Genomic DNA, 21,284 nt, shown 5'->3' with positions numbered 1-21,284 from the left:
AACGCTCTGTTTAGTTCCAGTCTCCCTGCTTCTTAAAGCACACTGTGCTCTGATTGGTCAGCTGGAGCAGTGTGTTGTGATTGGTCGAGCGCTTCGAGTGTGTTTGGGAAATGTCCCGCCCCTTACCATAACCGCCAGTTTAACACACTACTAACTAACTCAACCAGGCCCCGCCCCTTTATTCTGCGCATTAATTATTATAATGAGGAATATTGTGACGTGTTCGTTCCCGGAAGAAACTCAAGACTACAGTGGAGGCGTTTCAGGAGTTCAGAAACACTGACACTGATATAGAGAAGAACTGGAGCTTTTTCATGCTCAAACATCAGCATCACACACTGAAGAGAGATGAATGTGGAAAAAAGCAGAACATGTCCTCTTTGATAATAGGAAGAAAAACATGACCAGTGATATTCCAGCCTCATTAATTAAGTGTAATACTGAGTTTATTCAGTTTTGTGTCATGTGTTGAATTGCACCCTACAATGTGGCGTGGGAAAGGTCCACGGTGCGTTATATACACAATTTTTACTGTATTTTTGATCAAATAAATGCAGCATTGGTGAGCAGAAGAGATGCATGTGTTGTATACTTCTGTTTATTTTTTCCCCTTATGTTTTTCAGGGTTTTTTTTTTTCTGTTTAGAGGATTTAAAATGGATTTCATGTAGCTGTGACTTTCCTCTTAGTCAGAGAACAGGAGAATGGCTGTCACTGTCACAGCTGTTCTCAGACAATAGCGGATCTGTGCGCAGATGCAGTGAAGACGCAGGAGCACAATCCTGATGATTATCACAACTGAAGCGTGGCTCACAGTCAATAGCTTGATGGATGTTGTTAACCGTGATTCAAAAGCACGATAACACACAACCACTGGTAGCTTGTTGTGCCAGCACAGTTTGGCATGTTTCATTGCGTTGAAGCTGCTCGATTCTGGATAAACTGAAAATCAAATTTTTTTTCGTTTAAATTAGAGGTCACGATTCTCCCATGATTCTGAATAAACCACTAAATAAAATAACATGTAATTTATTAAGGTTCTGACAAAACAGTCCATTAAAAAAAAGTGCTTTTTGATTACTTTGAACTACTAATTTTTTGTGAATGATTCAATGACACTTGTTTCATTACTGGATGAATCAGCGTTTTTGAACAAATCTCTTGAATGAATGATTCAATGACTCACTTGTAAAGTCTTCATTTGTTTAATTACTGGATGAATCAGCGTTTTTGAACAAATCTCTTGAATGAATGATTCAATGACAAACACAAGTCACTTGTCGCCACCTACAGGTGTAACAATGCATTTGATGCAATCTTTACCTGAAGCATCAGTTTGATTTGCTCTATTTTGATTTGTTCTAGTTTATATCCGAACTATAACCTTTTATCCCAGCCATTCTGTGATTTAATCTGAATTAATGTACATGACATCTGCTCTCTGTGGATCAGACGCAAATCAGAGTTTTAACTGTGATCCTGCTTATAGACTTGGATGAATCGCAAATTATTGACTACAGGGGGAGTTTAACAATTTTTTTTTTTTTTATTAATATTTGATTAAAGAATGATGTCATCACTTTTGCCCACTGTAGTTTCAGCGATTCTTGCATTAGTCTTTAACACCACTAAAGACACTGAGAGAACTGTCATCATTAACATGCTGTTGTGTTGTATGTTTTTGCTCCAGACTGAAACCTTTGGACATCGAGTTTATGAAACGGTTGCACGAGAAGGTCAACATCATCCCACTGATTGCCAAAGCAGATACTCTGACCCCCGAAGAGTGCCAACAGTTCAAGAAACAGGTCAGTCGGCCGCCCAGCCATGTCCTCTAAACTCCTGATTAAGGAAGAGGCAAGAAGAGCCAGCAGGAGTTCCTCTGGCACCGTGTGTGTGTGTGTGTGTGTGTGTGTGTGTGTGTGTGTGTGTGTGTGTGTTGCCATCTGTCAGGGTATTATCTCTAGTTGAGTAGTCGAGTCACCTTACGCCACAAGAGTAACACTTGACGATGTGTGACGTAGATGTAGGAGTAGCGTAAGCTTTGACGTCTCTCGCGGTTCAAGCACACTGGGCTGGGCAATCGCGCTCGTCATTACGTCGTGCGTCAAGCTCAAGTGTTTCTCTTTTGGCCTAAGTCGACTTGCGTAGGCCGTCTGCCGGAAGCTGGTTATTTTAGTCGATAAAGTTTTAAATATGGATATTTTTCTTACACGAACACATCGATTCAATTCAGAAGGACTTTATTAAGCCCCGGAGCCGTTTGGGACACTATAATGATGGACAGATGCACATTTATGATGGACAGATGCACATTTATGATGATAGATGCACTTTAATGATGATAGATGCACTTTAATGATGATAGATGCACTTTTATGATGATAGATGCACTTTTATGATGGATAGATGCACTTTTATGATGATAGATGCACTTTTATGATGATAGATGCACTTTTATGATGGATAGATGCACTTTTATGATGATAGATGCACTTTTATGATGGATAGATGCACATTTATGATGATAGATGCACTTTAATGATGATAGATGCACTTTTATGATGATAGATGCACATTTATGATGATAGATGCACTTTAATGATGATAGATGCACTTTTATGATGGATAGATGCACATTTATGATGATAGATGCACTTTAATGATGATAGATGCACTTTTATGATGATAGATGCACTTTTATGATGATAGATGCACTTTAATGATGGACAGATGCACTTTAATGATGATAGATGCACTTTTATGATGGATAGATGCACTTTAATGATGGACAGATGCACTTTAATGATGATAGATGCACTTTTATGATGGATAGATGCACATTTATGATGATAGATGCACTTTAATGATGATAGATGCACTTTTATGATGGATAGATGCACATTTATGATGATAGATGCACTTTAATGATGGACAGATGCACTTTAATGATGATAGATGCACTTTAATGATGATAGATGCACTTTAATGATGATAGATGCACTTTTATGATGGATAGATGCACATTTATGATGATAGATGCACTTTAATGATGATAGATGCACATTTATGATGATAGATGCACTTTAATGATGATAGATGCACTTTAATGATGGACAGATGCACTTTAATGATGGATAGATGCACTTTTATGATGGATAGATGCACTTTAATGATGGACAGATGCACTTTTATGATGGATAGATGCACTTTTATGATGGATAGATGCACTTTAATGATGGATAGATGCACTTTTATGATGGACAGATGCACTTTTATGATGGATAGATGCACTTTAATGATGGACAGATGCACTTTTATGATGGACAGATGCACTTTTATGATGATAGATGCACATTTATGATGATAGATGCACATTTATGATGATAGATGCACTTTAATGATGGACAGATGCGCTTTTATGATGGACAGATGCACTTTTATGATGGACAGATGCACTTTTATGATGGACAGATGCACTTTTATGATGGACAGATGCACTTTTATGATGGACAGATGCACTTTTATGATGGATAGATGCACTTTTATGATGGATAGATGCACTTTTATGATGGACAGATGCACTTTTATGATGGATAGATGCACTTTAATGATGGACAGATGCACTTTTATGATGGACAGATGCACTTTTATGATGATAGATGCACATTTATGATGATAGATGCACATTTATGATGATAGATGCACTTTAATGATGGACAGATGCGCTTTTATGATGGACAGATGCACTTTTATGATGGACAGATGCACTTTTATGATGGACAGATGCACTTTTATGATGGACAGATGCACTTTTATGATGGATAGATGCACTTTTATGATGGATAGATGCGCATTTATGATGGATAGATGCACTTTTATGATGGATAGATGCACTTACGATGGATAGATGCACTTGGAAGAGCCAGGACATTTTTTTTATATAACTTGATTGTGTTCGTCTGAAAGAAGAATGTCATATACACCTAGGATGACTTCAGGGTGAGTAAATCATGGGCTAATTTTAATTTTGGGGTGAACTATCTCTTTAAGGAAAAGGCAAGAAAGACAGCAGGAGTTCAGGCCTCCGGCTGTGTGTGTGTGTGTGTGTGTGTGTGTGTGTGTGTGTGTGTGTGTGTGTGTGTGTGTGTGTGTGTGTGTGTGTGAGAGTGTGTGTGTGTGTGTGTGTGTGTGTGTGTGTGTGTGTGTGTGTGTGTGTGTGTGTGTGTGTGTGTGTGTGTGTGTGTGTGTGTGTGTGTCTTGAGTGTTTTGCCATCTGTCAGAGGCATTATCTCTGCAGGAATAGGAGCAGGAGCACAGAAGTGCCGCCCAGACGGGAAAGATCAGATGAACAGATTTGAGCACCAACAAATAAACAGAGGATGTTCCTCGACCCTAAACACTCGCTCTTGGCGATCCTCTGAAAGGCTGTGTGACGTTTTTATGTTTCTCTAGATTATGCGAGAAATCCTGGAGCACAAGATCAAAATCTACGAGTTTCCAGAGACGGATGATGAGGAAGAAAACAAGATTGTGAAGAAAATCAAAGTAAGAGCTCCATATTTGTGCAAGCATGCTTTCCCAAATAAAACAAACAATCATAATTGAAGTCTTTTGACAACATGTATGTAATCAGGACGAGACACTGCAAGCATTTCACACGCATTTGCGAATAAAAATAGATGTGTGTGAGCTGTAAAATGTATTTAGGAGTACATGTGGGAATAAAAAGTCAAAAAAAGTAAGGTCATAAACTTAAATATTTAAGTCACGATACAGCCAAATGTGATTATTGGCGATGATTTCATATAATAAATATGAGCGCTGCACATTCATAGTGAAAGAGCAGTTCACAATCAATAATCACCGCGCATTAATGCCAATTTATTAATGATCCACTGTTGATGAATTATGACTTGCATCAAATATGAAATTATGGTGTTTGTATTGGAATATGTTTCAGATGGTTGTAAGAGACCAGACATTTAATTTTTTTCTTGGTTATTATTAGTTTTTCAGCTGAAAAGTAACTTTATCTGGCATTTAATTCAATATCTCGAACGTGAATTGTTCCAATGTTTGTGATATCATAAACAAAACAAATTGTTTTTGCGGCTTAGTTTCATTAAATGTGCTGAAGGAGGAGTCTCGTGTTGTACTTTGTACATCAAACACACTTATTTCAGAAGAAAAATAAGAAATGTTCAGTTTTCTGTGATCTGTCCCCTTGAAATGCTATTGGAATAGCAGAATAAAGTCTGTCCTCGAATGTGATCGTGGTGAAGATCTGAATCTGAAGGTTGAGAGGCTGCCAAGCTTGTGTTGCTTTAGCACACGGATTCCTTGTGAACAGCCATCCATGAGTGTTATTTATTTGGGGTTTTAAAGGGATAGTTCACCCAAAAATGAAAATGCTGTCCTCATATACTCACCCTCATGTTGTTCCAAACCTGTGTGACTTTCTTTCTTCTGCTGAACACAAAAGAAGATATTTTGAAGAAAGTCGGTAACCAAACGACTGATGGACCCCATTGACTTCCATAGTAGGAAAACAAAAATACTATGGAAGTCAATGGGGACCAGCAACTGTTTAATTACCAACCTTCTTTAAAATATCTTCTTTTGTGTTCAGCAGAAGAAAGAAAGTCATACAGGTTTGGAACAACTTGAGGGTGAGTATATGAGGACAGCATTTTCATTTTTGGGTGAACTATCCCTTTAAATATGTGCTGAAAAAGATTTGTATGTCAGTTGTTGAATTTTTTTAGAAATAAAAAATTTTCTATTTTTAGAAATAAAATAAATATTAAAAATTATAATAAATGCTGTGTTTTCAAACGCTCAAACAAGAATATTGATTGATTTTGCTTATTACAAACATAGATGATCTGATCACCTTTGAAGGAATTTGGTGTTGTAATGAGGCTTCGCTCTCTCTCTCTCTCTCTCTCTCTCTCTCTCTCTCTCTCTCTCTCTCTCTCTCTCTCTCTCTCTCTCTCACTCACTCACTCACTCACTCACTCACTCACTCACTCACTCACTCACTCACTCACACACATACACACACTCTCTCTCTCTCTCTCTCTCTCTCTCTCTCTCTCTCTCTCTCTCTCTCTCTCTCTCTCTCTCTCTCACACTCACTCATTCACTCACACACAAAAACACACACTCTCTCTCTCTCTCTCTCTCTCTCTCTCTCTCTCACTCTCTCACACACTCTCTCACATACACTCACTCTCTCACACTCACTCTCTCACACACACACACACACACACACACACACACAGGATCGGTTGCCCCTGGCTGTGGTTGGGAGCAACACTATTATCGAGGCGAACGGGAAGAAGGTTAGAGGACGGCAGTACCCGTGGGGAGTGGCAGAAGGTACATGAGTTTCAGTTTTAATCTCAAATGTGCGATCGTCTCGGTTCAGAAGGTTACATTAAAATAAAATACATAAACTATGGATGGAAATTTTGCTTTTTGTGAAGAATCAGTTCATTTTGAGGAACTGGGTTCCTACGGCAATGGAAAACCTGTAAATATTAGGAAATAATCCCTGGATATATAATCTTAGTCATTGGAGTTCCCGTAGTGAATACACTCTACCATTCGCTGAACGATTTTTTTTTTAAAAATTTAAAGAAATGAATACTTGCAAAGAAAAGAAAGTATGCATTATATTGATCGAAGGTCACAGTAAAGACTATTTCAAAATCTATTTCAAATAAATGCTGTTCTTTTGATTCATCAAAGAAAAATAAAATGGATCATGGTTTTTAAAAAAGTCTGTTTTCAGCTCTGATAATAATCATAAATGTTTCTCGAGCATCAAATCCTCATATTAGAGTGATTTCTGAAGGATCATGTGACACTGAAGACTGGAGTAATGATGCTGAACATTCAGCTTTGATCACAGGAATAAATTACACTTTACTGTATATTCACATAGAGAACAGATGATCTACATTTTTTATTTTTAATGTTATTTTTTAATAAATGCATTAAAACCGTACTGACCCTAAACTTTTGAAGGCTAGTGTTTTTCCTGGATGTGATTATACGCTGAAACTGCTGTTTGTGAGGTCGATCTGTCCGGCAGTCAACAGCTATAAATGGCATTTGAATAATATCTCGATGTGTTTAAAACTTGATTCTTGTTTGTTTCTGCCCAGTTGAGAATGGAGACCACTGTGATTTCACACTCGTGAGGAATATGCTCATCAGGTACAAACCTTACATGTCTTTCATGTATCTAAAGTAATGACACGCATGACTGGACTGTCTTCATACTTTGTGGCGTCATGTTCCTGTTTTAAAGTGTGAGGCGTTTTGCAGTAACCATGTGTTTGTGTCAGAACCCACATGCAGGACCTCAAGGACGTGACGAATAACGTCCATTATGAGAACTACAGAAGCAGAAAGCTGGCGGCCGTCACCTGCAACGGCATCGACAACAACAGGACCAAAGGCCAGCTCACCAAGTGAGTTTAACAATGTTATATATCACTGAAATGAAGCAGTTCTCAATGTCTGTTTGATACGAGAACATGCACATGGTTTAGTACACCTTGGTGTTTGTGTTGGAATATGTTTCAGATGGTTGTAAGAGAGCATTTTTAGCTCCCTCATGTGAGCAGCTGGAAACAGTGAAGGCATTTCAAAATAAGAGTCCTGGTGTATTTTGGGCTTGTTGATAATTAAAAGTCCTGCATTATGCAGAATTTATTTATTTATGATTATTACAAAATAATCTTTATGTGGCATTTAATTCAATGTTTAGAATAAACATAATTATTACATAAATACAGTTTGAAGTAGAAATATTTAAAACCAGTGTAGTTTTTGTATTCAAATAAATTAAATAATATTGCTAGTAAATGACTCTCTGTATAAAAAATGATTTAGTACATTTTCATTGCGCTCCCAAATTTTTCAAAATATTATTTCGGGGGGAAAATGCAAACGTCAAGCCTGAAAATAAGCCCAATATTACCGTATTAACTTGCTGAACGTTTATAAAGTGGGAGACGCATGCTTTTTGATGGAGACCCTTCATTTCCCTGAATTTGTGTATTTTTATTAAGGTTTAAGATCGGTTTATTTAAGTGATGCTCAGTTTTCAAACAGCATTGTAACATTTAGTGTTGCATCATTTCCTGTTGTCTGATAGAGCGGAGAGAAGCTGTAAACCGCCATACTCACATCTGTGGCCGGCCTACTTCTGTTCTGAACATCAGCATGAAGTTTACAAGTCGAACCGGATATTAATCATTCAGGGGGAAATGTAGAGCAATACTATATTTGGTAATACCCATGCTTAGAATGAATTATAGCCCCATTTATACTTAGAAGTATTACTACTCTATAAATATATTTATAAAGACCTATACTGCATTATAAGAACACGTATAGTTACATTTATATTATTTTTTTATAATTACTTATAAGTCATGCATTTGTTTTTTTCAGTGCACATATTCATAATCCATACACTTATTTATAAATGATCAAATATAAAATAGTTCCAGAGAAACTTGTTTGCTGCACAAATGAGTTATTGGCTAATGTGTGCATTACAGGTCATGAATGGTAATTATGATTTGTTAAAATCTATATCTCCTCAGCCATATATGCATGATATTGCTTATAGCAGTTTGAAATTATACTTAAAAAAATATTGTTGCAGTGTTCTGCTAGTATGTAACATTGAAAAAGGTTTGATTACCTCATTTATAGAGGCTAGTAACTGTTTTATCACTCACAATAGGTATTTATAAGAACACAACGCGGCTATTAATAACAATATATTCACTTATTTGACAGAAATAAATCTGAATTACTAAAGTCATTGCAACTATAATATAATAACATTATAGCAATGCAGGCTGTATCTTTATAAGTGCATTAATTGGAACCATACGACTGACTAATTATGGAGTATAATGGATTATGAGCATGTGCATTGAAAACACAAATGCATGACTTGTAAGTAATGATAAAAAATGATATAAATAGAACTATATAACTGTTCTTATAATGCAGTATAGGTCGTAATGAGTCTTTATAAATGTATTTATAAAATAGTAATACTTATAAATAAGTATAAATTGAGCTAAGCATGGGCTTCATAGAAAGCGTTACCCTTTATTCGATCCATTTGCCAGCAAGAATTGCTAGTTAAAAAGTGCGATTTGAAAAATATAACAAATTAAAATATGTAATAGAATGTATTTTGATTTCATGTTGACTTTTACTTTCCAGATCTCTTAAATAGCTTGAAAAAATGCAGTTCCTCTTGTGGACTCTGAGCTTGAGATGCTTCACAGTTTTCTGTGGCCGATAAGGCCATCCTTAAAAATATTCTTGTTTGCCGTAACCCGACCGACCCAGTCAATTTAGGTCCGACCCAATTATTTATTTTTTTTTCCCTTTTAGTCCGACCGACTTGCCGATTGTAAACTTGCGTTAAGACCGACCGATTTTTTTTTACTCTTCAAACAACTAATACAAATGCAATAAAATGATATTAATTATATTTTATTGTGAATAAATAGGCCTACATATAGGCTACAAACGTAGGCTACGCTCTTTCTTTTAAATAAAAACCCGTGGCGTCATCTATGATTATAAGGGCTGTGTAGGCTGTAGGCCTATGCGAAATGAAAGCGAAATCGCAACACTCAGATCCACGAAAAATATGTTTTAGTAGGCTAATTCTATGAATTACACTGCGCAAACCAAAAGTAGGCTATTATACCCACCGGATGAAGAGGGATTGGCTCTCCACAGAACATAATTTATAGCCTATTCATTTTATTTTATTTTTCGTGTTCGCATTTATGAGGAAGAAACAATGTTACGGACGTGACCGCTCTGAAAGCGGCAATTAAAACTTCACAGAGATCTCAAACAGGCATTTAAAACACCAAATATTAAGAATGGGCATATCAAGCAAAATAAAATTCGATGATTGATCGAAAATTGTATCTCTCCCCCCACATGCTCACCGGCAACGCTCCGACAGTAAATTTCTCTGTAGGCTACTGTCTAATAGGCCTGTGTTGTAGCCCACAGTCATTAAAAAACGATTTAGTTTCATATTCATGTTTAAATAAAATAATATTCATTTTTTAAATTTCATGTTGATTATATGAAAAGTGAATAGCATGAATAAGATATGATCCCGAAAATATCGGAAGACAAATGGAGTAGGCAGACATGATTTTAACCACTTCATTAAGTTTGTTTTTGTAGAAAGTCTGTCTTTAAAGTGAATTTCGTTTTGTATTAATTGTATCTTAATTTTGATCAATGTTTCATCAACCAATTTCATGTATTTAATAAATAAGAGGTAGGCTAAATAAGGCAATATAATCAGGACACGGAGTCGCCGGCGCGTGAACTGGAGCTGGTCTCTTAAATGAACCGAAACTCAGCGTATAAGCTACTTGTCTCACAGACCTGAGACATATATATAGGCCTATATATAAAAAAGCATGAAATGTACACTTTTAAACAAAACAATTCAAAACGAAAGAAAACAGACTGCTCTCTGCTTATGTAATGAAATGTGCATTTCTCTCTGGCGCGTTCACTAGGCTACTGCGAAGATCGCGTCAGCATCGTCAACTTCATCTTTGACACAGAAAACACTTGTTTATTAATAAACAATTGAAATGTCTCCTTGATATATTTGACATACTAATAATCATCACTTTTCCCAATTCTGACAGCTTAGGTGCGTTATTGGCAGCGCTCCCGTTACATGAATAGGCCTATAATATTACCGCTATAATATTTTTCTTTGGTGTTCAGTTTATACAGGTTTTCTAATTGTTATTTAATATATATATAGAGCACGAAGTTCTGGAAAACTGTCAGTGAAGTCCCGATATGCAAATTTGACCAAAATTGTACATTTTTTTTTTACATCGAATCTCGAAAAAAAAAATATAGACCGACCAACCGACCTTTTTTTTTTTTTTTTTTTTGCTGTTACGGCAAATCAAGATATTTTTAAGGCTGGCCTAACTTCTAATTTAAGAAGTCGAACTCTTAACACACACACACACATGCATGAGTGTGTGTTCATGCGCGTCAGTCACATCTAACTGAACTATCATCTCGCAGGAAACCACACTGAAGTGTTTTGATCCAGACTAGACTTCTGTCTGCTTCTGTTCACACATTATTTTGCTCTTCAGTGTGAGGTTTGCAGCATGCTAAGTGTGTGTGTTCTTGTTTTTTAGAGATGACACGGTTGACGGCATGTAAGTGGTCATTTATATTCTTCCCGAATCCCTGTGTAGTGCGGATCCTCTCTTCCTCTGGGAACAGTGTCTGTCGTCATCCCTCCTTTTCCAACAGTTTTTCCCCGGGGATTAATCACGATCCTCATGTTCCTGATGTCAAACACATGATCCAGGATCAGTCTCTGGGTGGGGATGATTGATCGATGATTGATGATGCATCTCAAGTCTTTCTCCAACTTTGATTCGCAAAACAATTCAATGCAACAATTTGCACAAGAAATTCATTCTGCTTATAATTCATTCATAATATCAGTCCCTCCAGGATTTTGTGATATTTATTTATTTTTTTATTTTTTTTGCGATCAAAATGACTCGCAATTTCTAGAATTATGCACAAATTTTGCATTGTTTATTTTTTTATGTTTATTTTATAATTAGGAAACCACATTTACCATATTAAGTGTGTTATGTTAGATGCACAACGTCTGTATCCTCGTCAAAATAATGCATTACAGCTTTGAATAAATTAGGGATAATCCAATTAGATAATATTATTTATTTTTGTGATTAAAATAATTTTTTGCTATTTATTTTGCGGTGAAATGACGAATTATGCAGGATCGCACAAAAATGTGACATTTTGTTGATTTTTGCGTTGTATTCTGCGATCGCGGAGTACTGGAGGGACTGTATTAAATCCACTAATGTTTTTGAGTGGCAAAAATTGAGATGCATCATTATTTCAATCAGATATGTTCCATGCGCTCCTCTCCGCAGCTTCTCTGCACCGCTCTCTAACTCTGATCAGCACACGCGCTTCGGCCTTTAACCGCTCTCAGGTTCCTCTGGAATCAAGATGTCTGTCTGTTCTTCCTCCTCTTTCCTCTGCCTGAGCAAGACTGAAGCGCAGAGATGTTCTGTGGTCACGGGTGTCCCCCCCACACACACACACACACACACACACACACACACACACACACACAGATGGGAGCTGTGGGAGATGATTGTTGATTGCGTGTGTGTGTGTGTGTGTGCATCCCAGGAGTCCCCTGGCTCAGATGGAGGAGGAGAGGCGAGAGCATGTGGCCAAGATGAAGAAGATGGAGATGGAGATGGAGCAGGTCTTCGAGATGAAGGTCAAGGAGAAGATCCAGAAGTTGAAAGATTCGGAGGCAGAGGTACTGACACACACACACACACACACACACACACAGCGGGTCCTGAACTCCATCCGGTGATCAATCTCAATCAATTGCATCCCTATGTTTCTCAGTATATGACCCTTATGAACATTTTCAAAATTTCTGAGATTTAGAATTTGGGGTTTTCATAAGCTGTAAGCCATAATCATCACAATTATAACAAAGAAACATCACTTTGCATGTAATGAGTCTATATAATATAATATAATAAGCCATAATCATCACAATTATAACAAAGAAACATCACTTTGCATGTAATGAGTCTATATAATATAATATAATATAATAGTATAATATAAACTCAGTATGTTTGCTCTTGGATTTAATTTATGTATTTTAATTTTATTACTTTAATTTTATTTTATTTCTTTAATTGAATTTATTTTTTAATTGAATGAAAAAAAATCTTTATTTATTTTTTTTTTTTAGAAGGAACCGTAGCTAGATCCATACAACCACTGTAAATGCAAAATGTTTAATGCAAGTAAAATAGTAAGAATATGGATACAAATAATCAAGTCATGTTTACCCTGTTTTTCACAAAACGAACACAATGATATTTAATCATATTTAATCATTTTCTTTTATATTCCTTCTATGTATGTATTCCTTTATATACACTAATATGCATATTTGCACACCAGGGTTATTATAGTAAACTAAAACTAAACTTAAAATATAAAAACAAACTTTTATTTCTGCTGTTTGCAAAGGCAAAAATTCTCATTTTCATTTAGTTTAAATCGATGTACTAAAATAACTGAAACAAAAATGAAAAAGTATAGACATTTAAAAAAAAAAAATAATAATAATAATAATTATTGAAACTTGTATATGTAATAAAAATATAATATAACTAGTATAATAATAGCAATATAAAAATAAGAATAAAAACCAGGGTTCGTACAATGTGCTTAAAGTACTTGGATTTGACTTTTTGAAATGTAAGTCCTGCAAACAGCCATATTTATGAAGAGGATCTTAAAGTGCTTGACTTATTTAAATAAAATATATATGAAATTTCATTATTTATTTTTTTTGTAAACACAAATATAATCTTTTCACGCAAAGTTAACACTGCGGCCCGTGTGATAAACCCCCATCAGAGCTTTCCTCGATACGAAGTACGCCAACATTATAATATGAAATATTATTTATTGAACAATAATAACCATTATAAACTTTGTATTTAATATATTATTAAATATGTCGTAAGTAGTATTTTGGATGCCTTATATCTGTAATTTGAGTTTTAAAAATCCTTAGAAAAATCCTAAAAATATTGTTTGAAAAGTGCCATCTCTGATTGTAGTCCTTGAAAACCAAAAAAGTAGTCCTGGAAAGTGCTGTGTTTTATTTGTACAGTTTCTGTACGAACCCTGAAAAACTGTAACGCTGCGTGTGAGCCGATCTGTGTTGTGAAAAGCGCAGTGTAATCGAGCCCTGCCTGTGACCCGCAGCTCCAGCGACGCCACGAGCAGATGAAGAAGAACCTGGAGGCTCAGCACAAGGAGCTGGAGGAGAGGAGACGCCAGTTCGAGGACGAGAGGTCGACCTGGGAGACCCAGCAGAGGATCCTGGAGCAGCAGAAAATGTACGTCGCATCACAGCTTTCACTGCGCCTTTATATTGCAGTCACGTCCGGTTTGACCCAGGAGAGGCAGTTTAGTGTGAAAATTAACCTTTCGATATGTGACCCTGGACCACAAAACCAGTCACATGGGTCTTTTTTTTTTTTTTTTTTTTAGATTTATACATCATCTGAAAACTGAATGAATAAGCTTTCCATTGATGTATGACAATATTTAGCCGAGATGCAACCATTTGAAAACCTGGAATCTGAGGGTGCAGAACATGTTTACTGTGTGCAGAATTTCCCAAACTCATCAGAACATGAAGTTTTAATCCGAACCCGAGCCGATCTGAGAAGAATACACACACATTATTTCACCACAGGGTGTCAGTGTTCGTCTACACTAGTGTCCGCGACACTGAAGAGTGTGTGTGTGAACTGAGGAACCACCAACATTATTTATTTGGATTCAATATTTTAATCATTCTGTGTCATTTTTCAAAACTAAGCTTTTCACTATTTACATGTTTATGCCCAAAATGCTTAAATAGCCTATTTAACATCGTGACAGGCATTCATTCATTCATTCAACTATTTTAAAAGGCTGGAATGAACACCAGCGCACACAAGCACTTATTTTTATTAGTCAAATTCATTTAAAAATATAAACTCCATTAAAATATCAGTGAGAGAAAAACACTGTTAATGAGAAGACGAGCGTACAGGACTGCTGTTAGTGGATACATATATTTAGCCTATTTATTATTCAGAATGCACGGTTGGAAAGAAAATATATTTATAGGAACATTTCAGATCAAGATAATTAATAGAGATCATTATTCATCGTTTTAATCCATTGGCAGCCATAAAACACAGTGATAATCTGCGTTCTCATGTATGAAGGTGCGCTGAACGCTCGAACCGGAAGCTCCCGATATGTGCTAAGTAGAACGCGGAAGTACCTGTGCAAGTAGTCCATAGCATTCACATCTGGTTTGACCCAGAAGAGGTACAAAAACATTAAAAATATAAATAAATACAGTTTAGTATGAAAATTAAACTTTCACCAGAGCTCGTCTATGGAGAGCCTGGCCACTCCCTATTAAGTCCTATTGTACCGAATGTTGGTTGTAGTTCCACCAGAGTTCCACTGGGGGCGATCGCCCATGAGTGCAGGATGAATGGGAGTCTATGGGGCTAGACGGCTAAATGTGTCTCTTTCACCCGATTGCCGTTGAGAAATCTCAGATTTGATTGTAGGTTTTGCAAGTTCAACATGGGTTATAGGTCGAAAGTTGAATGAACGAGTACTTGTGTCCTTTTGATTTCTTACAGGTTGAGTTGTTGTTGCCCATAACACGCTAGCATTCTGCTAATGAACGCTGATTGGTCAGTGAAGGACTGATTACGACCAGAGATACCGCTCTTAAAACTCGTCTAGCACGTGTGTTTACCTGTGTCAGCTGTGTTGTGTGTTTGCCTGTGTCAGCTGTGTTGTGTTTACCTGTGTCAGCTGTGTTGTGTGTTTGCCTGTGTCAGCTGTGTTGTGTGTTTACCTGTGTCAGCTGTGTTGTGTGTTTGCCTGTGTCAGCTGTGTTGTGTGTTTACCTGTGTCAGCTGTGTTGTCGATGCCTCGAGAGAAAAGAAAGTGCAGAGCGCGAAAGCACCAAAGTGACTGAAGGATTGCCGTAAAGCAGTATCTCTGCTCGTACGATGTGTGTGACGTCATTGACATTTTAAAAGACTTTTTAAAGCAAATAAGTGACTCTAAAAAATCTAACACCCAGCAATGTGTAATTTCTTTGCATCTCCTTTCGAATACAACATTCAAATTACTAGACAAAACATTATATCCTGAGAAAAGTGGATTTTGAGGGGTATAGCGCCATAGACCTCCATTCATTCTGCACTCGTCCTGTGAGCGCCCTCATGTGGAGCCAGAGTGGAACTGCAGCCAGTTCAGAAGCCGGAAGTTTACTGGGAGTGGAAGTTCTCCCCTTATTATTATTCTGTCTGATAACATCTCCAAAATGTTAAATACCTTTTGACTATTAACCAAAAGTCCAAATCATAGTCTCTGCTGCACCAATTTAACTGATATAAATACTAGTGTAGAACATTGCATAGAAACTGTGTCTATTCCTCGTTTAGTGAGATCAAATAATAAATCTACTGCAGGATCTAGGAAAAATCTAATTGTTATTAAAACAGAAAATGTTGCTATTATTAAACAAAAACAATTTCTAAAGCTAGGTCTTCTAAACATTACCTAAGGCAGTTATTGTAAATGAAATAGTCACAGATAATAGCTTCGATGTACTTTGCCTTACTGAAACCTGGCTTAAACCAAATGATTATTTCGGTCTTAATGAGTCTACTCCATCAGGATACTCCTATAAGCATGAGCCCCGTCTGATTGGTCGTGGCGGCGGTGTTGCAATGATCTATAAAGATATTCTTAATGTTACTCAGAAAACGGGTTATAAGTTTATTTCGTTTGAAGTACTTGTACTAAATGTTACGCTCTTAGATGTTAGAAGAACATCCCTATTATCTCTAGCCTTGGCTACCGTATATAGACCGCCTGGGCCTTACACTGATTTCCTAAAAGAGTTTGCAGATTTTCTCTCAGACCTATTAGTCAATGTCGATAAAGCATTAATTGTTGGAGATTTTAATATACACGTAGATAATCAAAATGATGCGTTAGGGGCTGCGTTTACAGATTTATTAAACTCCTTTGGGGTCAAGCAAAACGTTACCGGACCAACTCATCGTTTTAATCATACACTCGATTTAATCATATCACATGGAACCGTTCCAACCAATATAGATATCATTCCACAAAGTGATGATGTTACTGACCATTACATGGTAACTTGCATATTACGTACCCCTGTAATATATCATGCTGCGCCGCGTTATCGATTAGGCAGAACAATCCTTCCATCCACCATAGATAATTTTTCAAATAGCTTATCTGATCTGTCTCAGCTGCTCAGTGAACCCAAACAAACAGATGAACTAGAGGAATTAACTAGCACTATGAGCACCATTCTCTCTGGAAAATTGGATATTGTTGCACCCATTAGATTAAAAAAGGTCAGAGAGAAAAGTAAAGCACCATGGTACAACAATACTACGCGTGTTCTAAAGAGAGAAACCCGTAATTTAGAGCGTAAATGGAAACAAACTATTTTAGAGGTCTTTAGAATCGCGTGGAAAGACAGTATGTCACGTTATAAAAAGGCCCTAAAAGAGGCCAGGGTTGAGCACCTCCGCAATCTAATAGAAAATAACCAAAACAATCCTAGGTTCTTATTTAACACCGTGGCTAGACTAACAAATAAACAGACATCACCTGAACAAAATATTCCGTTACAGTTTAGTAGCAATGATTTCATGAAGTTTTTCACTGAGAAAATAGAAAACATCAGAACCACAGTTGTAAACGTTCAATCTTCGATCGTGCCTTATAATTCAGCCTCAATTATCACCCCGCCAGAACAATTACAGTGCTTTACAACTATAGAACAAAAAGAGTTAAACTTATCACTTCATCTAAAACAACAACATGTTCATTAGATCCTATACCCACTAAACTACTGAAATAAGTGCTACCGATAGTGGAAGAGCCTCTCCTCAATATTATTAACTCATCTTTATCTTTAGGTCATGTTCCAAGAACATTTAAACTGGCAGTTATAAAACCTCTCATTAAGAAACCACAATTAGACCCACATAATCTAGCAAATTATATACCCATTTCAAATCTTCCTTTTATGTCTAAAATACTAGAAAAAGTTGTATCCACCCAACTGGGCTCTTTCTTGCAAGAAAATGACATCTATGAAAAGTTTCAGTCAGGATTCAGGCCGCATCACAGCACTGAAACTGCGCTCGTTAAAATCACTAATGATTTACTCTTAGCTTCTGACCAAGGCTGTATCTCAATACTAGTTTTACTTGATCTTAGTGCTGCGTTCGATACTATAGATCACACAATACTCTTAGATCGACTACAAAATTACACTGGTGTTCAAGGACAAGCATTAAGCTGGTTGAGATCATACTTATCTGACCGCTACCATTTTGTCTATTTAAATGGAGAGAAATCGATCATAACTCCAGTAAACTATGGAGTGCCGCAGGGATCTGTGTTGGGCCCTCTATTATTCTCAATATATATGCTGCCACTTGGAAATATTATAAGGAAACATGGAATTAGTTTCCATTATTATGCTGATGACACTCAAATCTATATTTCATCACGGCCGGATGAAAACGCTAAAGATAACGTTAAAGATATAAAAGATTGGATGGCGCGCAATTTTCTTTTATTAAATCCAGACAAGACAGAGGTACTAATCATCGGTTCAAAAAACCGCCCACAAAACCTCTCACAATACAACTTTAACATAGTAGGATGTCCTGTTACTTTATCCTCTACAGTAAAAGACCTGGGTGTTATACTTGACTGCAACCTGTCTTTTGAAAATCATATTTCATATGTTACAAGAACAGCCTTTTTCCACCTTAGAAACATTGCTAAGCTACGCAACATGCTATCATTTTCTGACGCAGAAAAGTTAGTTCATGTGTTCATGACCTCGAGACTAGATTACTGTAATGCTTTATTAGCCGGTTGTCCTGCATCCTCTATAAACAAGCTACAGTTAGTCCAAAATGCCGCCGCTAGAGTTCTTACTAGATCAAGAAAATATGATCATATAACACCGATTTTATCATCACTACATTGGTTACCTATAAAGTCCCGTATTAACTACAAGGTATTGCTACTGACTTATAAAGCCCTAAACGGCTTAGCTCCAGTTTATTTAACCGATCTTCTATCGCCCTATAATCCATCACGCTCTTTAAGATCACTAAACTCGAGGCTTTTGGTCATTCCTAGGATATCCAGATCCACCAAAGGAGGGAGAGCATTTTCACATTTAGCTCCAAAACTCTGGAATAGTCTTCCTGAGACTGTTCGTTGCTCAGACTCGCTCTCCCAGTTTAAAACTAGATTAAAGACGCATCTCTTCAGCCAGGCATTCATATAATACTTTTAATCTTACAGTTAAATCCGGTCTCTAGTTCATAAACGCCAGAGGAGAACTGGCCCCCGACTGAGCCCGGGTTCTCCCAAGGTTTTTTTTTCTCCATTAGGTCCTGATGGAGTTTTTCAGTTCCTTGCCACTGTTGCCTTTGGCTTGCTCAGTTGGGATATTTTGGGAATATTAATTTATTTTTATCAATCAATAAATTCCACTAGAAACAAACCTTGTTGTATTATTTTAATTTAATACTGTGAAGCTGCTTTGATACAATCTGTATTGTGAAAAGCCCTATACAAATATACTTGACTTGACTATTAGACATTCTCTGCTTTCCTGACCCTGGACCACAAAGTCATATGGGACATTGAAATTGAGATTTAGACATACTCTGAAAGCTGAATAAACAAGCTTTCCATGTGTGGTTTGTTAGGATAGGACAATATTTGGTTGAGATGCAACTATTGTAAATCTGGAATCTGAGGGTGCAAAAACATCAAAGCATTGAGAAAATCTCCTTTAAAGTTGTAAATTTATGTTCATGATTGTGCTGCACTCACTCACACAAATTAAATGTATACATGCATATGTGTGTATCTATAAACACAAAATAATAATACAGTACACACACACACACATATATATATTGGATGTGATTAATCGTTGCCCAGCGCTAGTAAACACACTTCACTTATGCAGTCTTTATCCTGTTTCCCACACAGGACTTTGGATAAGAACAAGAAGAAAGGGAAGATCTTTTAAGATGGTGTTGATGATGACCAGGTTGTTCTCGTTGGCCAATCCTCTTCCCGGTTCGTGGACCGTCAGGAACGTCAAGCCAAACACACACCGATCTCTGACACAGCTGATGTCTGATGCTGATCTCCAGATCTCTATTTTACTGAGTAACATGAGCCTCGTCACAGAACGAGGCTGTGCTTTATTAATTTCCCCTGTTAAAGATGTGTAACCCTGAAGGATCGCGCGTACCGAGGCCAGATCATACTGTAATGCGCGCACACACACACACACACACACACACACACACACACGCGACGTCTGGAGCGGGATGGAAAACATGTTATTTGCTTATTTGGCTCATGATTTAGTTTTTCTCTTATTGCAGAAGTGTCTCCAAAGCATAGTGTCTGTCTAGTCAATATCCTTTGAACACCTCCTATAACTTCATTAATGTTATTTCAGTTTTTTTTAATATATATATATATATATATATATATAAATATGTATACGTACACCAAGACAGCTACCGTAATATTTTTTGTATGTTTATTAGAATCCGCAGACTGGTGTCTCGCCTCCATTACTCGAGCGCTCTGGGTCCAGCATGTGTGTCGCTGTACAGGGTTTCCAGAACCAGTCCAAAGCTCGTCTTGCTTTCTTATGTTCTCCATCTATGTATTTTTAATTTTATTTTTCATTTGTATTGTACAGTCTCTTAATAAACTTGTGATGATACAGGTGGAGGTCATCTCTAGATATATCTTTATAACTTACTAATCTACTAAAAATATATATATATACCTACTTTGTCTTTTTGTTCAAGAACCAGAGATCATAATATTGAATTAATATTTTGTTGCACTTTTTACACACATTTTGTCCTACTGTATCTCAGAAGCTCACAACTCGAAGAGTAAATTAATACTTTAATCAAGGTACACTAACTTTTCTGTTCAAAATGAACACATTTTAAATAATACATAATTAATTTTCCTTCTAAACGCTGGTTTGTCTGAGCCTGATTCACTGTGCTGAGACTATTATAAGTGTTTATGTTTTAGACGGGGTGGTTTTCGCGGGAAATTGCGTGCATGCGTCACTCACCCGTATCTCGTCATATCCGCGAGGAAAGTTGTTCCGGCTGCTTTGTGTGTGTGTGTGTGTGTGTGTGTGTGTGTGTGTGTGTGTGTGTGTGTGTGTGTGTGTGTGTGTGTGTGAGACCGAGAGCGAGAGGGAGAGAAAAAAAAGTTTGTGTGAGAGAGAGAGAGAGAGAGAGAAAGTGTGTGTGTGTGTGTGTGTGTGTGTGTGTGTGTGTGTGTGTGTGTGTGTGTGTGTGAAAGAGAGAGAAAATGTGTGGGTGTGTGAGAGAGAGAGAGAAAGTGTGTGTGTGTGTGTGTGTGTGTGTGTGTGTGTGTGTGTGTGTGTGTGTGTGTGTGTGAGAGAGAGAGAGAGAA

At 37.0% G+C, this 21,284-nt stretch overlaps 1 protein-coding gene across 7 annotated transcripts in view; it reads left to right on the top strand.

The window, feature by feature from the left end:
* Positions 1–20,572, top strand: part of septin7b (septin 7b) — a 35,200-nt gene extending 14,628 nt beyond the window's left edge. For 2 of the 7 annotated variants that reach the window (XR_013823644.1, XR_013823646.1), the window contains exons 6-14: positions 1,690–1,807; positions 4,455–4,547; positions 6,287–6,383; positions 7,175–7,226; positions 7,358–7,483; positions 12,297–12,432; positions 13,917–14,050; positions 19,812–19,901; positions 20,384–20,572. Coding sequence is in view for 3 of the 7 variants with exons in the window: in XM_079894061.1 (XP_079750187.1) it covers positions 1,690–1,807; positions 4,455–4,547; positions 6,287–6,383; positions 7,175–7,226; positions 7,358–7,483; positions 11,252–11,272; positions 12,297–12,432; positions 13,917–14,050; positions 19,812–19,851 (817 nt within the window). In the remaining 4 variants the exon portion in view is untranslated. Of the gene's footprint in view, positions 1–1,689; positions 1,808–4,454; positions 4,548–6,286; positions 6,384–7,174; positions 7,227–7,357; positions 7,484–11,251; positions 11,273–12,296; positions 12,433–13,916; positions 14,051–19,811; positions 20,093–20,383 lie in introns of those variants that run through there. The other 5 variants (XM_079894061.1, XM_079894062.1, XR_013823645.1 and 2 more) reach the window with 4 other exon arrangements.
* Positions 20,573–21,284: the final 712 nt, after the last annotated feature.

Source organism: Squalius cephalus (genome assembly GCF_949319135.1).
Source record: "Squalius cephalus genome assembly, chromosome: 15".
Lineage (NCBI taxonomy): Eukaryota > Metazoa > Chordata > Actinopteri > Cypriniformes > Leuciscidae > Squalius > Squalius cephalus.
The sequence above is the reverse complement of the archived record's forward strand: the minus strand, read 5'-3'. Positions and strand labels throughout refer to the sequence as shown.